This window comes from Danaus plexippus, chromosome 24, assembly GCF_018135715.1.
Source record: "Danaus plexippus chromosome 24, MEX_DaPlex, whole genome shotgun sequence".
Taxonomy (NCBI): Eukaryota; Metazoa; Arthropoda; class Insecta; order Lepidoptera; family Nymphalidae; genus Danaus; species Danaus plexippus.
In genome coordinates, this window is record NC_083552.1 from 2366127 (window position 1) to 2386752 (window position 20626).

The window sequence follows — 20626 nt, forward strand, 5'->3', positions numbered from 1 at the left end:
TGCCAACTGTATTATCCGGTAAGTTTTTAAATACTTTCAGGTAAAAATCTTAATTTTTTTGCTCAACCATATTTTTTTTTTATATGCATTATATAAACGGATAGATCCAATGAACACAGCCTATATTATAATATATTAGTTATTTTAATTTTATTATACTCTATATGTATAAATATTGCATGATGTATAGATTATAAACGTGAAAGAAAACATAATTACATCATTCATTCTTTAATTCATTCAGTTTATTGAAAATAGTTTCACGAATTTAATGTTTTTTTTTTTAAATTCCGACTGCACATCTCAATTCAAAGAACTTCAGAAATGTTTACGATATCTTGACTCATTAGTTTTATATGACATCACATAATTCTTTGGAAATAAATACCCGTATAGGGACATGAAAATTCTTATACCCAAAATACCATAAATAAATACCAAAATAGTCCCTACCACCCTTACATAAGATATAAAATTAGAACAAATAATCTACAAAAAAATTTACAAAAATATTTTAATAATTAACATATACAAAAATAAACAAACATATGCAACCTATTTTTAGATAACATCTGTCATGACAAAAACAAGTCAGGTCAACCTAGTTCTTGTGCCACTTTTGAAATAAAAAAAAAAAACTCACCGATACAGTGTCCCCGAGTGTATTTTCTTCACGCCGTCCATTTTGGTGATATTGTTATCATGTCTAATAGCTAAAACTATTTAATAATATAGTCATTATGATCTGATCACGGCACCTGGAACAATTGATAGATAGCTGCATTATATAAAAAATTTTTAGTTATAAATAATAAATTGTCTACGGTTCCAAATAGGTCAAGTTGTTATAGTGGCGAACCGATACGATTATTTTGCTACATATTTTCAAAACTATTTTTAGAATAATTATTTCGATAAACCACTAACCTAATTCAGTTTCACACAACCGGTTTGTATTTTACGTATTTATTTATTCTAAGAACATCTTGATTGACCAAATCATTGAAACTTTTATTAATTATTAAGTAGAATTAAAAATCGACAACTAACTATTATTAATTTGGGAGTGATTGTGTTCTGTTAAATGTCCGAGGATGTTTTATTAATTATTTAAATTTTATATTCAAACAACATAAGACATATTAAATGTATATAAAACATTTTTCGATCTTCGTTACATTTCTTCATTCTAATACATAATAATATTTGACGAAGGATAATAATTTTACTGAGTTACCATCAGTTACTTGATCATACTTAGATATCATTTAATTACTTAGAATAATCTCAAAGCCGAATCTATAGGGTAAAGCTATCTAAAAGATTGAACTCTAAATCGATGGGATTATACAGATTTGAAAACCCCTTTTCACTTTTAATTCGTAGATCTGAGAGCAGATGCGATTTCCATTTTTAAATTTCGTTATAAAATCATTTTCATTTAAATTTCCTTACTGGCATGTAACACTTGAAAAAGTTTTGATTAGAAATATTAAAATTTAAAACGCTTTAATAAATAGAACCATTTTCATGCTATAAAGTTTTTAACCATGAAATGCATGAAAGGAAGAATTGAGTTGGAAATTATTATTTTTTTAACCCGTAGCTAAGTCTTAGAGAATGCTCGCCGTCTTCTAAATTTAAAAATGATAAAAATATCGTTAACACATGATTTTAAGTACATTGAAAAATTACTTTATAATCAATATATATTTTTTATATGGCAATGTTTGTTAAGTTGATACTTAGGCAACACTACCTTTACTATGAGTAGTCACAAAAAAAAATGTTATATTATTACTCTCATTCTTTTTTTTTATCATAAAAAAAATAGTCAAAAAATTACGTTTAATAAAATAAATAACTCGTGCGAATTAGGACAAAATTTTTTTCGTAATAAAAAGCTACATACTTGTTTTTCTTTCATTTTATACTAGTCATTGCTTTTTATCTAGATATTTACAGTTAGTGATAGTTTTACATAACTGATTTTGAAGTATTAATTAATCTGAACTTTACAGGCCATTATATTATAGATGATGTAAGATTTTTTTATTTCGACTGGATAGTGCTTAATGACAATCCACCCATTGGAAGGTAGTAATGAATACTGAGGAATTTATACTTTATTTATTATAATTGTCAGACTTATACGGTATAAAATGAATTCACTTTAAAACATTACTATGCTAGGTGAGATATCTCTTTAAAATTTATTTATAGTACCAACTTGAGGTACAATAAAGGTCATTAACCTACCTACATTACCTTCTTAACCTATTAAGTAATATTATCTGTTTGAACATATGAGCTATGTGATAATCGAGTACAATGTCATGTCATTAAAAATGGGCTAATTATCTTAGTACGACTATGAGATATACTTGAACAATATTACAATACAAATTCATCATTAGCCAAAATGACTTTCAAATACAGTACCATAAGGTTCATAATAGCCTGTATATTGTATTATTGTATTAATATCATGAAACAAAGCATATTAAGACATATTTATATATGTACTATATAATATGGTTTAAAAGTAACAAATTTTATAGTCAATTCTGCTTTACAAAAATATAGAGAATTGCAAGTCTGACTTGGAATTTTAGTTTTCTCAGTAATTTAAGTGACAGAATAAACTTTGTTCTTGAAATAATTTTATTCCCATACATTGATACAGAACATATTTAATTATTATATTCTCATAAAGTCATGTTCCATGGTTCCAGGCCAAATGAGATTAGCATAGACTTATTAAATCTAAAGAATTGGTAAATATGTTCAATAAAAGTAGTGTAAATAGACCTGATCTAAGATTCCCTTCAGTTAGAATTTGGATTTACTCATCATACTTAGGGCTGTCACATCTTTGTAATAGATAAAAATTTCAGATCAATACCTCCAGAGAATCCTGGGAAAAAATCTCATCAGCCACATTGACAGCCAGAAAATTAATTAATAATCATGTCTAAGACTTTTATTAGTCTAAAATTATCAGAATTACTACGCGTTTTTTATTAATTTTAGCTACATGCACCCTACATTTCGGTAACTTTGCAGCAACCGAGATCATGGGCAGACAAGATGAAATTTTTCATAGGAAATTAATAGTTTTATTTAAATTAATTAATCCTAATAAAGTTCTGATTTGCTGGTTCATGAACAGGACACAATATAACAAAACTATGTCCTTTGAATTTATTAAAACTGCTTACATTAATTCCACTTACTAGCATTCATTATTTACGGCATCTTAATATAATGAGCCAAATAAAAAATTTGCATTAAATAAATATTTTTTTCGAAAATTGTAATAATTAAGTTAATTTAATGCAATAATATGTTCATTTCCATTTACAATCAACATTTTTTCAAACAGAAATTTTAAAGAAGAAAAAATTATATTATAATTAGTTAGAATTTCTTAATCACATATTTAGTTTTTTTTTTAAATTTTAAGGCAACAACCCTTCTTTATTTCATATAAGGTTAATTAATGTACATAGTATAAATAATTTCATGGAAAAAAGAAACATATTGAATTATTCATGTGTATTGACAGATTGACCTAGTAAGATTTCCATTAATATGTAAAAATATTCTTCATATTAAAATTTTATTATAATGTAGGTTAAATTTTTTATATGAAAATATGACATCATATGATTGTAAACTCAACAGGACCGCACTTACATTTTAAAAGGCATCCGACAAACAAATGAGGGTAAGAGCTTTGAAAGAATGAACACCGGCATTCATTTTATGTATAAAAAAATATCTTAATTATTATTCAATTCAACTGTCATATTGTAAACTGTATTTAAAATATTTTTTTATGTAAATATTTTTTTTAAATATGGCGAGTTTAATTTTAGAATTTATTATGACTTGCAATATAAACTTATCATATTTTATATAGAAAATTTAATAATTCTTGAACTCTTGTTTGGTATAGTTTAGTCTGAGATTATATGTCCAGAAAAAAAATAATTAAAATACGAACTTTATAAAATACTATACAGTAATCATTTTAAGAGTTGTTTAATTAGAATTATTTTAGATACAAAAATTATAGTTTCATATTTTTACAAAGACATGGAGATAATAATATAATGATTTATAGTCTGTATCATTTTCTGTCATTAATTGTTTGTTAATTTTTTGAATATCTGTATTAGATTACTTCTTAAACTTATTAATACTCTTTCTATTTCATAACTTTGTAAACCAACATTTTTTAAAGCAAAATATTCTACTTACTGTGTCTCTTATACAATTATTTTGAGATGTCATTTGAAAGACAAAACATCCGTCCACATTTTTTTTATATATATAGCCATGATAAACTTTTAATTAGAAATTTTCAAAACTGACTCAAATGTGTAATATTTAATGACTTTGTGGTCTACCCAGCTATTGCGAAACATTTCTCATCATGTAATTAATGAGGATAACAGAATACTACCTTAGAGATTTTAATTGTAGCCATTTATGAAAATTATTATTTGACTTATATTATTACTATTTAGGATAACAATTAAACAGCTTCAGTTCATATAAAATAAAATTACATTAGGACTTTATTTCGTGAATATTAAAGAGAATCCATTTGATAAAATAAGTGACCGTTGTTTTTATCTTAAATTCAATGATTGTTTATTAAAATCTGTAAATTTTATGATAAATTAGTGTAGAGGGTACAATAAAATAAATATAAAACTTCTTTTTTATCTTATTTTTAGAATTGCAAGCTATAATCTGAATTTAAGTCCAAACAAACAGCAAGAGAAAATTATCTGGATGATATTTAAAACCAATCATTGTTAACTTGAGAGGGTCAGGATGACAATAAGTAACCTCATTATATTATAAAGAACTCATATAAAATTCAATCCTTGTTTAGGGCACTGTATAATTGCCAATTTACACGTAAATACTACCGATTACTACACTCACCAAAAATGGCTACAAACATCAAATAAGCACCGACTCGACACTATAACACTGACGGACTAGATTAAATGGGTATGAGATTAGTTTTTACCAAAACAATTTCTAGTATGAATGCACTTTCCAACAGCTTTTACTATCACACGGCCCCAACTATGCGCAAGTAGCACAAACAGTATGAAAAATACTTGAAGACTGACGTACGTACTTTAGCACTGGGAGCGGTCAGAATGATGAGCCGGTATTGACAAATTGATGAGAAACAATCCCGTCCACAATTAAAATACGTAAAAATACAACTTAATTCAATCCATTAAACCTTAATTTATCACAAAACACATAAAAGTTAATACACGACAACGAAGCGAAATTTATCGTAGCCCCTCCTCCCTGCACCGCAAATTTGCCATAGACTAATAAATGCTTTTTGTCAGTTGTCACAAAATTAGCAACGATTTTTTGATATAGAATTAATAAATTCCATAAAAAGATTATTTCAATATATTTATAATATTACATAATATCTGAAGTTTATTGCAATACGATACCTCTGACGTGTTATATTATTGTTAACAATATTTATATATATATATAAATATATACATTATTTTCAATGTTCCAAGGACAAAGCTACCATAGTTATTATATGTAACTACTTCCCTACTCCAAACTAGCATACTAGTTTAAGTATTTTTAATTTTTATAGATGTAGAAATTATATTTATCAAAGGATGGAATTAGACCTTTGAGAATTTTTATTTCTTGTTTCGAACTTAAAATACAGATTGAAAATAATTGTTTTATTAAGTTTTTCTTACATGTCTATAACTTTTTATAAATATCCAAGAGTATTAATATATTCTTATAAAGAAAGTTATTGCTATTTTACTATTAAATGTTATGGCATAGACAATTTCTATAGAACAAAATTGTTTTATTATTAATATCAGTATTTTTAGCACTTAACTCTTAAGTGATATGTAAGATTTTTCTTATTAATTTTTTTTAAAGATTACCTGTCTTCCAATAAAATACAAGTTTTATAGTAGATCACTAAATAAAATAAAAAAATGAATGCGTTATTATGGTGCGATCGGATACGCTTAGACCAATCCTCAAAAAAATTATAAATTGGTAATACTGTATACTACGGCTTTACTTCTGCATTTTTCTTTTAAAGTTTTAAGAATGCAAGTTTTGAGTAAAAATGTAATATAAAATTAAATTTATTATTTATTCCTTTCAAGAGAACCAGAGGCATTATAATATTATTGTTCGATTAAATTTTACATATTTTAACATAAAAATAATTTTTAACATGCAAAGTAATTAAATTAATTGGTGAATATTCAACCAAGACTTATTTAATAAATTGTATCTTTAAATTTGGATATAAAAAAACTATAGCGTTCTATTTTGATTCGGAACAAAAATTTAATTTCAAAAACATATTAGTATTTTAGTTAATACTTGCTATTTTTCTATCCAGGAACCACTGTGTAACAGTAGTTTACATTATTATAAAAGTTTTACTTACAAACATACAGATACCTTAAGTGGTATATTAATAATATTTTTTCATACCATCTTACGTGCTGGTACAAGTTATCGAACAAAAATATCTCGCAGTTCGAGTTCTCTCACTTTTGTTGTTTTTGTGTAGAAAAGGAAATTTGTGAGTGAGAAGTATCCATCCCATGTGTATTGGTGTATATATATTATGTATGTTGTGTTGTGTGTGCGTGGTGATTTGTGTTTTAAGCTGATAGAAAGAAATTAATAAATGACTATATTTCAACAATGAAGTTTACATAAATGTGAAGAATCACCGTGTTTTGTATTGTCAAGTGCTAGAAAATCCGTCAGGAGGCGGTAATCATGTAGGTTTATTCGCTATTTGTGGATTCTGGATTTCGTCTCGTCGATGTACCATAAACAAAAATGTCAGCGATCCCGATTTTTTTGTTTCTCGCTGCATACCCCTCGTTATACCTTAATTAGATCACACGAATGATATAAATTAATGTTAGACGCTTTCTCTGGAGGTGTCGTTTGGGCTTTACGGCGTGCCTTTATTATTAAATCGGCCATAATAAACGTGCGTTTAGTGTGCTTCGCGCCTGTCTACACCCGATCTATCTCATTGTTTATGTATGGAGAGTAAACCTGGAATTTTTGTAGCATTCGTTTGTGAAGTTAAACGTTAAATTAATTTGGAGTATTATTAAACATCGGTAGGGCCGGTTGTGACTAGATAGTACCGCGAGCGTCTTAGACGCCAAGGTTCTATAAGATCTCTATTTATAATAATCACTCGATCGTTTGCTGCATAATGACATTCTTGTAATGAAGTGCCATTCCGTGAATTTGTGGGACATGTGCCAATTATTGCTCCCGTGACGGAAGGTTCGCGGACGGTTTTGTATTTGTATGTATACAAAATTGTAATACAGTGCTGTTTACCTGTATATATGGATAGTGATCACTTATTTTTTGTAGTTCCAGTGTCAGTTCAGTGATTGTTGATGTTTATTGTAGTGTTTGAAGTGCATAACTGATTTCATTAGATCTAGGTTACATTGAATGCCAATTACTAATTATAAATTTGCTCAGGACTTTACATATAATTATCCTTATAAGCTTATATGTTAAATCTTTGACTATCATCAATATACGAAAAACTGTAAGTAAAGATTATTTATTAATTTAATTGCTTAGTAACCAATTTGGATGTACAAATTTTATCAGCTGTCTATACTTATTCTGTTTTGTTGATATGTGCCTGTACTTATCAAAATTTTGGTCAACTTCATTGGTTAACCAACAGATAATTTATAGTGTATTATTATATCGAATGTAACAATTTAAAGCCTAAAACACACTTATGAAAACCTCAATTATGTTTCTTGGTTACTTTATTATTGTATACAGTATTATAATACTAAGGTGTAATGTTGTTATAAAGGTAAATAATGATTTTTATTTACATGTCATAAAAGAAAAGAGTTTGTGAACAACAACACGAGTGATCACTATTCCTTATAAAAGCAATTCATTTTGTGAGTAAACAGAATTGTATTTATATAAACATAAAATAAACAAAGTTTTTAATTTATCCTATATAACCAGTTTTTTCTTGATTAAAAATTTATAATCTGTAATTGTGTTTGTGGACATATAAATAGTTTATATATGAAGGAATTTGTTATTTATGTGTGTTTTTTTCAGTCAAGTTGGCGAAGGCACGTAGGGGTATGATCAAGGAGAAGGAGAAGGGCGGTGGCGCCCGACTCAAAGACGAACCCAATGATCCGACGGAACCAGGTTTGACCAACATTACATATATATAAAAATTCAAACATTATTACGGTGACATTTTATAATAAAATAAAATGTTTAAATTATTTTCAATTCCATATAACCTTAGTAAGTTATTATTTGTTCATAACTGCTAGGAATAGACAATGATTAGAGTAGAATTTATATGTTAAATTGATAATTGATATAAATTAAAGAGAATATTAGTAATTAATGATACATAAATTATATTTCAGATGATAATATTATCAGAATATAGAAACATATACAATAAATGTCCAATTTGATGTTTGTGTCAAGTTTAATTCCTTGAAAATTTTTTACTCTTCCAAAACAAAATAGTGACACACGCATACATATAATTGCAATATATAAGTCTCGACAATTTAAATATATATACAATTAAGAAAAATCATTTTTAATTATTCACATTAATTTTATTTTTATAATCGCCAAAAAATACAGATGTTAAAAAAAAAACTATGAATAGACATTGTATTAAATAACATTTCAAAATAGGAAATGATATTAAAACTTAGGAATATAAGTTTTTATAAATATCGTAATTTATCTTGTCTTAATTTGAGATATGAGTATTAAAGTAATGTAGGACATAATTATAACATTTTTACTATAAATTATATTTTATTATAAATTGTCAATACAACCACAAAAAAAAACTATAGCTATCACCCTAATCATTAATTCATTACTATAATCCACTATATACTGATAATTTGAAAAATATTATATATATAATAAAGAATATTCTGTGAATAAAAAATGTAATTTTTAAACATTATTCGATAACTTATTTTTTTGTGATTATATAAATAAAAATATAAAAAATATGTACATAATATATCAAAAGGTCATGGGTCACGTCCGCCGTCAGCGTCGCTGCCGACGCCAGCGGCGTTAAAGAAGGACCCAGATGAACCGACCCACAGGGTCAAGATGGAACCCCACAGCCAGGGCGGGGGCGAAGACTCCGCGGGTGACCTCGGCGTGGACGGGATCAAGACTGAAATCGACGGCCTCATGGACAGCGATGGTGAGAGTTAATAAGACCTTTTGACCTTTGACCTTTCAAACTTTTTTTTTTCGTATATGATATTTATTTCACGTTTTGATTGCATTTTAATATTCTCGTTCACTTTTGACCTAAGTTAATATAAATAGTGTAAATTTATATTTTCATTATATCAATATTAATGTCTAAATGTAATAATTACAAAATCGCGATTAATATGTCGGTAAGCGTGTCGCAACCTCAAGAACTCATGCCACCAATACTTGCTGTAATGAATGTTGACCTCTGACTATAAATGGTTTTAATGACCCCCCCCCCCCCCTCGTAATAGCTTTTAGTACATTTAATTAAATATGTTCTATAATATCCAAAGCTGCGTGGATAAAAACATTAATTAATTGCCAACTGGAATTATTAATAAATCAGTAGTCTCTAGATAGAACGAGGTGAATTCGCTTTAGATGTTTTATCTTATAATTATTAGAGCATTTTATACTAAAATACTAGTTAAGTCATTGGCTTCACTTGATTTTATTTATTAAAAAAAATATTATTATTTCCAGGCGATCCAACGAAATCACCCCAGTGTGACCTTGGCGGTCCAGGATCGATGAAATCTGAGAGACTTTCATCAGACTCCAATGATATTATTGATCCTCAAACAGGACTTAGAGGTTCTTCAGGAAATTTACAGGTGTTTTTTTTTTATATACATATATGTATATTATTCATCATTTATAATACGTCACATTAATGTCTTTATAATCTGTGGATTTTTTTTTGTAGGATGGCAATCAAAACTGTCGCAATCCGAACGGTCCCGACATGGGGTCGTGTCGTATGGGTAATACAGGCCCCATGGGGCCTGGGGTATCAATGGGACCCATGTCAAGTGAGGCACAAACACTGCCATCAAATGTAATAAGCAAACAGTCTGGTAGTATGGAGGTAATATTAAAGATAATTTCTTACTATAATTGATATAAATGATATATACATATATACATATATATATATATATATACATATATATATATACATATATACATATTATTTATATATAATATTATATTTAAACAATAATATTCCACTTTATATTGAATATATTATAGTCTGCCTATTATTAATTTCTCCTGCATTCCGTTCTTGCGTAAAAGCAATAAAATTAATGAATGCACGTTTCTATTAGTGTTTGGGTGCAAAATATAAGAAATATTGCTTTATTATTCACATCATACTTTATATTATAGATGTTTAGAATTAATTTTGCATATAAAAAAGTGTAAAGTATCTCATTTTAATTGTCAATTTCACCCATGTCTTAATGATTTAATTATTAATAATTTTCACAGAATAATTTTTAATTTTATGAAAATAATTAATCATTATAATATATAAAAATATTAGTAAACATATATTTTTAATTGATTGTTCAATCAGCAGCAAAGTCAGATCTTCGTGTTCTCAACGCTATTGGCCAATAAGGGAGCTGAGTCGGTTATATCTGGTCAGCACCACTCTATTATAGCGTATCACTGTGCTCAGCCAGGGACTAAGAAATATTTGGAGGTTGGTCCATATTAGGAATTAATTTGTAAAATAGCCCACAATAACTTACAATAGTTAAAGATATTTAAAAGTTAGCAGAGTGATTTTTTTTTTGCTAGCAAGGAAATTTTTTTAGTAGTATTCTACATAGACACTTTGTGCAAACAAAAAAAAATGTTATATTTGATAAAATGCGGTTTTGTTAAAGTCTAGAAAACTGCAATTACAAACAATTTTGTTGTATATTTTTAGTACTGTCTTAAATTTCTGCATCAATGTCATAGAATAATTCTGTGAAAAATTGTTATTGTAGTAAAATGTGCTATAACGATAATTTTCAGAAACATCCCCTTAAGATGGGTCAGTTTAATAAACAGAATCCCGCGCAATGGTTAAATAATCTTGCCATGGCAAAAACTCGTGGCGGTATGCGCGGTGGTCCGAACATGATGGGAGGCCCTAATCAGATGGGCCATATGATGGGAGGTCCTATAGGTCCCAATATGGGGCCGATGGGGCATAGCGGTATGGGGCACATGGGTCCGAACATGATGGGACCTAACCGTATGGGCGGGCCCGGCAATCAAATGATGATGATGAAAGGAGGGCCTGGACAAATGGGACAAATGGGTCCGGGTATGGGACCCATGGATGGGTTTCCAGGGGGCACCCCGTCCTGTGGTGTCATGGACGGCCTCGGTGCTGATGGTGAAATGCCCTGGGACACCGTAAGTAGAAGAACTTGAATTATTTTATATAAAACATGTACAAGCTGATTCTCTATCTTCGTCTGTTATTGCTTTAAATTTTACATTTCTATACATTAAACTTAAAATTTAAATACTGAATTCTTCTTTGCTCTCTTCTCAAAGAAATATTATATTACATTACAGAAAAACTCCTCCGTAATGTCTAATGGTATGGCCAACGGACCCTCTCAGATGCCGCCGTGTTCTGAATCTGAATCTGGGGACAATCACTGCCAATCGGGACAGAAAGGTGAATTATTACTACTTATTATAATTTGCCCATTATTCTAACAATTGTGAAGAGCTATCCCATATATGTAATATCTGTTATATTAAGTTCTATCAATGTTGGTGTAAAAGAATATTTTTTCAATGTCCAGCCTCAGTTTCCTCCGCAGGTGTTAAAATACCAGACGAGAACCTCACGCCTCAGCAGAGGGCACACCGTGAGGAACAACTGGCTACTATACGGAAAATGCAACAAATACTGTTCCCCGAGAGCGGCAGCAATCACCAGTCCAACGACGGCAACCAACTACAGAACGACATCAATCCACCAAATTCAACGGCCAACATGAATATGCCGTTTCCACCGATGTCTGCCCACGGGCCTATGGGATCGGGACCCAACGGACCTATGGTGTCGATGTCTAGTAGCATGAATAGCGGGCCTAGTTGTACCATGTCTGGACCGATGGGACCAAATGGGCCGATGGGACCTGGGCCTATGGGGCCGGGCGGGCCGATGGGTCCAAACGGTCCGATGGGTCCAAACGGCCACATGGGGAATATGGGCGGGCCGGGTATGGGCATGGGTGGACATGGCTCTATGGGCCCTAATGGTATGATGGGTCCGAATGGACCAATGATGCCGGGAATGGGACCCAATGGACCCATGGGGCCGATGGGACCTTGTGGCATGAAAGGAATAAGAGGATCTTGCGGTGGACCGGATATGAAGTCAGGGATGTGTACAGATATGCATATGGGTCGAGGTTGCGGCGGGCCGATGGGAGTGAGTCGAATATAGTTTAAGTCTTTCTTTATGATATCACGTTACTCTATGTGGAGTAATCACTAAATGTTGTATTTATTTATGGTTTTATTTAACTTGTTGAAGCGTATGCCAAACCCGATGGGCGGTATGGGCGGTCCAAAGCCATGCATGATGGGTGGACCTCACATGGGACCTAGGATGATGCAAGGACCTAATCTTAATACAATGAACGGTATTTATTACTGCACTCAATATACAATATGAATGGAATATTTAAATAGTCCAGAAAACCACAAATTTTATTAATGTTTTTTAAAACTCCAGTGGAAAATTTAATTTATCTTGATATTAATTGTCAATGTGGCCTGATTGATTTTATTGCCCAGTTGTATCTGTTCGGTAGAAGTGTAATTGTTCTAAATTTATTATCCATAGATATATTAAGCTATATATACATCACCAAACATGGTCCATAAAGGGTAGTCCATACAGATGCTTAACAACTGTAGGGATACTACTGCCTATATTATCTGTACTTGTATTCAAGCGTTATAATCTTTATGGGTATATAATAATAGAATATATGTTATCTTCTGGTCTATTAATGCAATATATGTTAATTTCCAGGTGGTATCATGATGGAGGGTGGTATGATGGGTGGTATGGTCCATGGGGACTGTGGCCCTGACCACCATCTCAACAACGGACCAATGTGTGATGACTATGGAGGGAGACGAAATGTTAGTTAATACTATTATCACTTATAACATAAGGAGAGCATTGAAAGTATTTTACTAAAATACATCAGCTTTCATTCATTCATTCATTCGTTCATCAAAAATATTTTTATAAACAACCTGGTACTGTTAATATAATATGTCTAAAGATTCAAGGGCGGAATTTTAAGTGTTCCTTTGTAGGTACTCTTAGATGTGCTATGCTCTCCACAAAATCTCACCAGTATAAGTATCTAAAGGGTGCATACATATTGTATGAAGTTATTTTTATTGTATGAAAGAATTTTATCGTTTTCAGTATTTACTATCTAAATTCTAAAGCTTTAAAGCCAAAGCAAAGTAACATATTGGCTGTTAAACCAAAATAATAGCAAAAAGAATTGTTGTTTTTGCATAACTTCTTTACACTCCAACTTAGTTTATAAGAGTCTAGTTACAGAATCTGTGTATCAGAAAAAAAATTAAGCTAGTTTTAATTAAAATTCGCAAACTTCGATAATAGTGTATATAAATTTTATCGTAACTAAAATTATTACTAACGTATAGTTTGAAATATCGTTATAAAAATATCTTAAATTTTTTACTCATAACAATTAATACTTATTCTGGTTTTCATTATTTAGATACAACAAATAATATAAATTTTAATACATGTAACTCGAGACACCAGAATGTATGTTATATACAGGGTGTGATTAATAGTTATAATTATATATGTATATGTATGGATATGATTTCCAGATGGGTCCAAACGATCCAGGCGGGATGGGTCCAAATCTGGGTCCCAATCTAGGTCACAAATCCCGAAGCCCTAAATCACCAGCTGACATCGACTGGCAGAAGTTGCAGAACCAGTTCTTCGATGATAATAAAAATATGGACAATGAACTCAGTGAGTAGTGAAATGTATTGAGGGTTTTTGAATTTTATTATATTTATATATACTTTGCTTTTAACCCATGTCATATCGAGTCTTGTTTGTAACTGTGTGAGACATTTTCACGTTTGATTATTAACCGCATCACTCGTGCCAGTAATTTGTACAATCGTTAGATGCGTATTAGATTTAAGAATATATGAAATTTAGTTTTATAGTCATATCAAAGGCGCATACAAAAATTGTTCATACTTTTTAAATGTCAACACTATGTTGGTCTAAAACTTTAAGTAAAATTAAAAATAGAGGATATAGAATGAAAAATTAAGATAAAAACTGGATTCAAACCTATTATCTGCGGATTATCCGAGTTAAGATACATACCTATACCTTCAAAACGTTTTAGAACTGTGGCATATCAAAGAATATATATGTATTTTATAACATTTAATTAATCTCTCAGGTGATCAATAAAAAAAAATCCTATTTAAGAGAATAAAACGCTTTGACAGTTCATACTGGTAATTTTAGAGCCGTCCAGGTGAGATTTTGGATGGTTCAAGATTATCTTCTATTTGCAGATTCATATAATATGTAGTTAAGAAACATAGATCTATGATACTACAGATGCGGCGACAGAAATATATTTTTTAATTAATTTATTCATAAATCTGTCTATAAATTTTGAATCTATGTGTATACATATATGAAATATATAGATAATAATTTTTCATCCCACAGGTACCCAAGTGAAATCTCCGTGTTCTGAGCGAGGCGGCTGCCTGCCTCCTCCACCGTACGGAGCTTCGCCCCTTCACAGATCTGCCTCAGTGCCTATAGGTATCATATAGAAGATACATATATATTAATTTCCACGGTGAAAATTTATTAATTAACAATAGAAAAAGTGACCTTAGTACTATATAATAGAGTTGAATTTCTAGATAATTAATATACAAGCTTTAACAAGATTTTAGAAGACTGAAATCCTGTGTCAAAATTATTTTAAAAAACTATGAGATAAATTAATGTTATTTCTTATATTTTCATTAAAATTAGGTATCTTCGCTTCCTACTCAATTGTTTTGAAAATCGACATATGTTTAGTCTTTGAAATTACAAATGTATTATCTTTTAAGTTTGTTTATACTTTACAAGAGTTTATTCTTATATATGATGCGTTTTATTTCCAGCGACCCAGTCGCCGTCTGGCGGTATGATGTCGTCGGAGGTGTCCCGCGCGGGCTCGGCGTTATCATCGCCCGCACACTGCAAGAAAAACGATCCGCCCGGTGGGTACACTAACAAACATACATACACTACACCTACAGTAGAAATACGTAACATACGAACACGCTTACGACTACAAAACTTTTGAGAGCTCAATATTATCATCAATTAGATTGATTAAATAAATTTATCCAATATTACTTTTTCATCAACAGTTATTTGTTAATGACAAAGTTTTGTATAGCTAGAAATAATACATATGGACTGTGAAAGAAATATAGTTTTTGATATTTCTGTAATATACGTATGGACATACAACACTGATACACTAAGACATAACAAGTAGAAGCCATAGAAGTAGAAATGCATGTCGCTATATCGTCTGTTACACATTTTCCCAACCACAGATCATATATTATAAATATATATATATATATTTATCAAATTATTAGTTTGGTTTTGATTTTGCACTTTTTTTTTAATTTTCCGTAGTTGTAATGCGTATTTTTTGTTTTCCCCTCCCCCCCGCAAAACGCTTGACCGCTTGAAATCCCACCGTGTGACGAAATAACAACATAAAAATATATCGAAACGCGATATGCCTACGGCGGGAACTGGCCAAATAAAGAGATATTAGAGAAATTGGATGACGGAGTTTTCGTACGAACGCTCCAATGCTTGGCTGCGCAGCAACAGAAGAACCAACAGGGTCATAAGGAACCGAGTCTGATGCCGGTGCCGTCACCACAACAGATATCGTATCTCAACCAGTTCGAAGGTAAATTAGATTATTTTGCCGTTAATAATCTATGGCCAAGTCTTAAGCTGTGTGGTATCGCTTTGTGTGTTAATAAAAAAAAAATGGCTGAAAAATAATTGTTGCGAAATATTAAATATTGATCGGCCATTTTTTTTTTTTTGTAAATCGGCACTAGATTATAGACGCCGATGTGTTTGCAATGTTTTAATTTTCGTTTCATTTTTTTTGGTGATGGTTGGTGAAAATGTGCTAACAAACTTTCATACTCTATGGCTAATTCTCCGTACACCGGTACTAAATTCATCTTTATTCATATCACATTAATGTCTGTATTACATCGAATATATAATAATGTGTATGTTTGCGTCAGGTCAAGAGTTAACGATACAAAAACAACCAAACACATCACTCAAAGATAACGGCCCGCCTTCTAACAGCGGGGGTCAAACGCCGCAGTCTAATTCGAATCAAAAGTCACCAGCTGGGTAATTATCAAATATTTAGTATATATACACACACCTATATATATATATATATATATATATATATTGTTATATACATTTTTTCATATTTGTGTAAATAATACATACATTTAAACAGTATGTTGCCCGGCACCCCTGAGGGTCATTCGTCGCTTTCGGAACAACGCGCTGGGCGGTTCTCTATGGAGCAGAGTCCTGGCTTCAACAATCCCCAAACGCCAACCGGTCCCAATAAATGCGCACAGGGTATATATGTTTAAATCTACCTAAAATTATAGACCTGTACATTAATGTTATATAAAAAAATTATAATATTCTTCTCAAAAAACTGTATTTATTTTAAAACAAATGACATAATTAATGTTTCTGAATTTAGAATGCTTTTCAATATTTTAAGATATATGTATATATCCTATATAATTATTGCAGATGAAAAATCCCGACCCAGTCCATCATCGAACAGGTCAAGTCAGGACAGTGCGTCCAAGACCCCTCAGAGGGAAGGTCGGGAGGGTCCGTCACTCAGTCAGGGACCTTACGCGCCCTCCTCCACCGCCAAGAGCAGCTGTAGTGTAGTATCAGCCCCCTCCCACTCCGACGACACCATGGCTTCCAACACTGAGGTACTATTACTTATAATATAAACGTATCAAGAATTGGTACATGATATTCCGTAGGTTGAAGGTTTGACTCCCGCTTTGGTTAATGAATTGTATATTTTCATTGTGTTTTTGTTATATTAACTACATACATAGTTAATAAAATTTATATTCTCTCTGTAATAATTTATATGGTATAATTTTTAAAACAATTCGTTCCAGACGACGTTATCGGGCGGTCCGAACAGCACGAGCCTGCCGGGACCGTTCCCAGGTCCCTGTAGTATGAACAGGCCTGATAACATTCCTATCAACCCTAACCAGGGTCCAAATGGCCCCATGGGTACTTCTACGTCTTCCTTCGATCCCATATCGTCGCTGGCTCAAATGTCTCAGCAGCTGACCAACACTGTGGGCGGAGGGGGTCCGGGACCCATGGGGCCTTCCCCCGGCAGTATGGGTCCTTTCGGCTCTGGACCTCACCACATGCAGCATCACCACTCCATGCACCCGCACTCACATCCACACATGATGATGAATGATTTAGGTATTGTTTTTTATATTCATTATATTTATTAATTCGATCGTTCCGTGGCTCCGTCAGCGCGGAATAGTTTTTTTCTTCTTATATTTTATGGCAGAAATTTTTATAATACTAGCGCCTGAATATTAATTTATATTGCTATTTGCTTTTTTAACACTGAACAATGCCATTTTGTCTTCGAGTGTAACATGTGTTTTCATGAAATACAACAGCTGTCTAAAATCGCTCCAGTCGTTTTGTAGATTAGCAGAAACTAAAAGAGGCACAGAGAAACACAAAGAGTAATGTATATATATATATTAACTGTGTATATGTATGAGTAATAAGCAGTATGAGTAATTTTAGTTTGTAAAGCAGTCACACCAATTTAATTTATCTATAAAAAAATATAAGTTTATACATATGTATATATTATAATGTTAAGTTGATCACAACAGGTTGCCACATGGACAACATGGGAGGGCCAATGGAAGGTATGATGAGCGGAGGGGACTTCACTCCAGACATGAATCTAAGTCCGAAAATGAGCGGCGGTCCCATGGGAGGGCCAATGGGTCCCATGGGCCCCGACGCTTCCATGATGGGTCCCCGAATGGGTGGTCCCGGCAAAATGCCGCCTTTCAACGGCGCCAATGTGCAAGTTAAAGCGAGCGCACCCAACACCATACAGTATTTACCGACGCGGCCACAGATGGCGTGCAACCAGGGTCCACGGGGTCCACCCAGTCTGGACTTCCTACAGCGAGTCACGAATCCTATGCAGATGGAGGGCGGTAAGGGCGTGCAGTACTTCCCCGACGGCGGGATGAGGGGTGTGATGCGCGCGCCTGGCATGCTGCGGATGCCGCATTATCCGGCCGGCTTCAATTCACCGCCCAAAATGGCCGGCGAACCTTTCCCGCCCAGCCCGATGTGCGGGCCGGGTTTCCGCGGTGTGAAGGGCGGCGTACGGATGGGGACCGCTCAACCTCTGCCCCCGTCCATGGGCGGGCCGGGTCCAGCTTTCAAGGGCAACTTCCCGGTCCCGTCCACCGCTGACCCCAACTACGCGGCCCAGTTCCACAACTTCCAGCAGCAGCTGTACGCGACTGGGTCCCGCGGGGCCCAACCGCATCCCGGCTACCCCCCCTACCAGCCGTCCAAGTGATGACGCGACCCCGTAATGAAATCGAAGATCCTACTAGTGACGTCACTCACGCCGTACACAGTCGTGGAACTCGTCGGCTCCGATGTTCTAGGTCTCTTGACTGAATCAGAATTGGTTTAGGGAATGTGGATGTTTTTTTTGTACAAACTGTACAAAACTAGATGTGTTATCTCGTAGTCTACATAATTTAAAGTACAGCTAGGCATATTTCGCTGATGGCAATAACATAGATTTATCTTTTTTTTTTAATACGCCGGCACGCCAGAGTTTCAGTGTATTGGTTCCTTTTACTTAGCTATTTTTTTTTATATATGATTCCTATGCACACAGATATCTAGTCAATTTTGAAATTAATGTCCGATCCTGTGTTAAAGTGTATGTTGCAGTCGAGTCCAAAGTCCGGTCGCCTCCGACGACGCTGAAGTACATTGTTTTATGTAACCGTATTATTTTGTCCAATTTAGATTTAAATATATATTAGGGAAAATGGTTTAACTTAATTTTGGCTGACAGGCCAGTATGGACCCTGGAGCATTATGGTACTTTATTGTAATATTTTATTGATTTTGATCTGATAGCAATGTTTTTCTGTCTTCCATACCTTCAACTTAGTGTAATAATAAGGCTGAGAGGCGTCTCTTCAGAAACATTACGAAAAATCATTATAGATCGATCTTAGTCTTACTTTTTAATGAACGTACTTAAAATCTGATGCCATATTATTTGCCACCTGAATTTAATTTCGTGATATGTTTGAAATTTCTTATTTAATTTATTTTTTTTTAACATTGAACAACGCCAGTATGTTTTGGAATGCTACATTTTTAGTACATAGACATAACGCTAGGCTAGTTAGCACATTGTGGACTACACAGTGGCCTTTTTAATGCCTTTTATACGAAGCAATGAACCCCGGGTACACGCGTATTGCCCAAGAAAATATATCCTTATGAGATTAAATGTCGGTGTAAGATTTTTATATAACACGACACGTCGGTCGCCAGTCCGGATGACGTGTCGCGCGAATGTGTTTCTGTAGATATTCTAGAAAAAAAATATGCACAATTACATCGCTCGTCGACCGACTTGTCGTGCCGTCACCGCACACGACATTACAACGGCGCGGCAATCTTGTGAGATACAACACACCAGTCCAGTTAAAACACCCGCTAGAAATTAGATAGAATTAAATTTAACTGTAATTATAATGTTAAGGTAAAGAATGGTTCTTGTTTTAGCGTAAGTGAAGAGTAATGATATAAAAATAGTTTGTGTAATATTATTGTAAGAGAGGAAATTAAGATGCAAACTATTGGTTGTGATTCTGACACAATTTGTTAAGTTGTTTGTAGATTTGTCACAGTATATTGTGGGAATTCAACTTACTTTATGATAAGGCCCTTTTTTATTTTTTATTATTTTTGTTTTTTTGGACATTTTTACTTGTCGTTCTCGTTTGTACATCGCTAACAATAATTGTACAGAGTACTTTTGGACTTAATTTAAGGCAATAAATGTATTTATTTTATAACTCGTGATGTAAGAATTTATTCTTAATTATTATAAAAAAATATATAATATGCTTGTAAACCCGTGTTTCATTTGGACCAAAAGATCTCTATTTTTGAAATAAGGTTTAACTGTAAATG

The 20626-nt window shown here is 32.5% G+C and overlaps 2 protein-coding genes across 14 annotated transcripts in view; one reads left to right on the forward strand and one right to left on the reverse strand.

Annotated features, from left to right (window-relative positions):
* LOC116776055 (catenin delta-2) overlaps positions 1 to 5358 on the reverse strand; it is a 42577-nt gene extending 37219 nt beyond the window's left edge. For 2 of the 4 annotated variants that reach the window (XM_061524368.1, XM_061524365.1), the window contains exons 1-2: positions 5165 to 5358; positions 644 to 758 (exon numbers count right to left, since the gene is read on the reverse strand). In XM_061524368.1, coding sequence (XP_061380352.1) covers positions 644 to 684 — 41 coding nt within the window. In that variant the 5' untranslated portion in view covers positions 685 to 758; positions 5165 to 5358. Of the gene's footprint in view, positions 1 to 643; positions 759 to 4962 lie in introns of all 4 variants that reach the window. The other 2 variants (XM_061524366.1, XM_061524367.1) reach the window with 2 other exon arrangements.
* A 1219-nt stretch (positions 5359 to 6577) lies between these two features.
* LOC116775844 (collagen alpha-1(I) chain-like) lies at positions 6578 to 20567 on the forward strand. 10 transcript variants are annotated; one of them, XM_061524233.1, is made up of 21 exons: positions 7417 to 7639; positions 7956 to 8015; positions 8185 to 8280; positions 9146 to 9328; positions 9871 to 10001; positions 10094 to 10255; positions 10748 to 10876; positions 11197 to 11583; positions 11749 to 11854; positions 11991 to 12619; positions 12722 to 12833; positions 13229 to 13341; positions 14080 to 14230; positions 14957 to 15055; positions 15409 to 15507; positions 16074 to 16223; positions 16576 to 16690; positions 16806 to 16933; positions 17117 to 17310; positions 17509 to 17833; positions 18268 to 20567. In XM_061524233.1, the coding sequence occupies exons 3-21, from the start codon at positions 8211 to 8213 to the stop codon at positions 18975 to 18977; spliced, it is 3993 nt and encodes a 1330-aa protein (XP_061380217.1). In that variant the 5' UTR covers positions 7417 to 7639; positions 7956 to 8015; positions 8185 to 8210; the 3' UTR covers positions 18978 to 20567. The 10 variants fall into 10 exon arrangements, with proteins under 10 accessions (XP_061380213.1, XP_061380219.1, XP_061380220.1 ...); XM_061524229.1 differs by lacking the exons at positions 7417 to 7639; positions 7956 to 8015 and adding an exon at positions 6578 to 6836; XM_061524235.1 differs by lacking the exons at positions 7417 to 7639; positions 7956 to 8015 and adding an exon at positions 6578 to 6836 and having other exon boundaries at positions 12725 to 12833.
* The last annotated feature ends 59 nt before the right edge of the window (positions 20568 to 20626 follow it).

What these genes read in the sequence shown, in the direction of transcription:
- LOC116775844 (XM_061524229.1), top strand. Translation starts at nt 8,211, where the DNA reads ATGATCAAGGAGAAGGAGAAGGGCGGTGGCGCCCGACTCAAAGACGAA. An exon ending in CAAGAAAAACGATCCGCCCG is followed by an intron (nt 15,508 to 16,073) that starts GTGGGTACACTA and finishes GGCCAAATAAAG; the next exon opens with AGATATTAGAGAAATTGGAT. An exon ending in TCCCAATAAATGCGCACAGG is followed by an intron (nt 16,934 to 17,116) that starts GTATATATGTTT and finishes TAATTATTGCAG; the next exon opens with ATGAAAAATCCCGACCCAGT.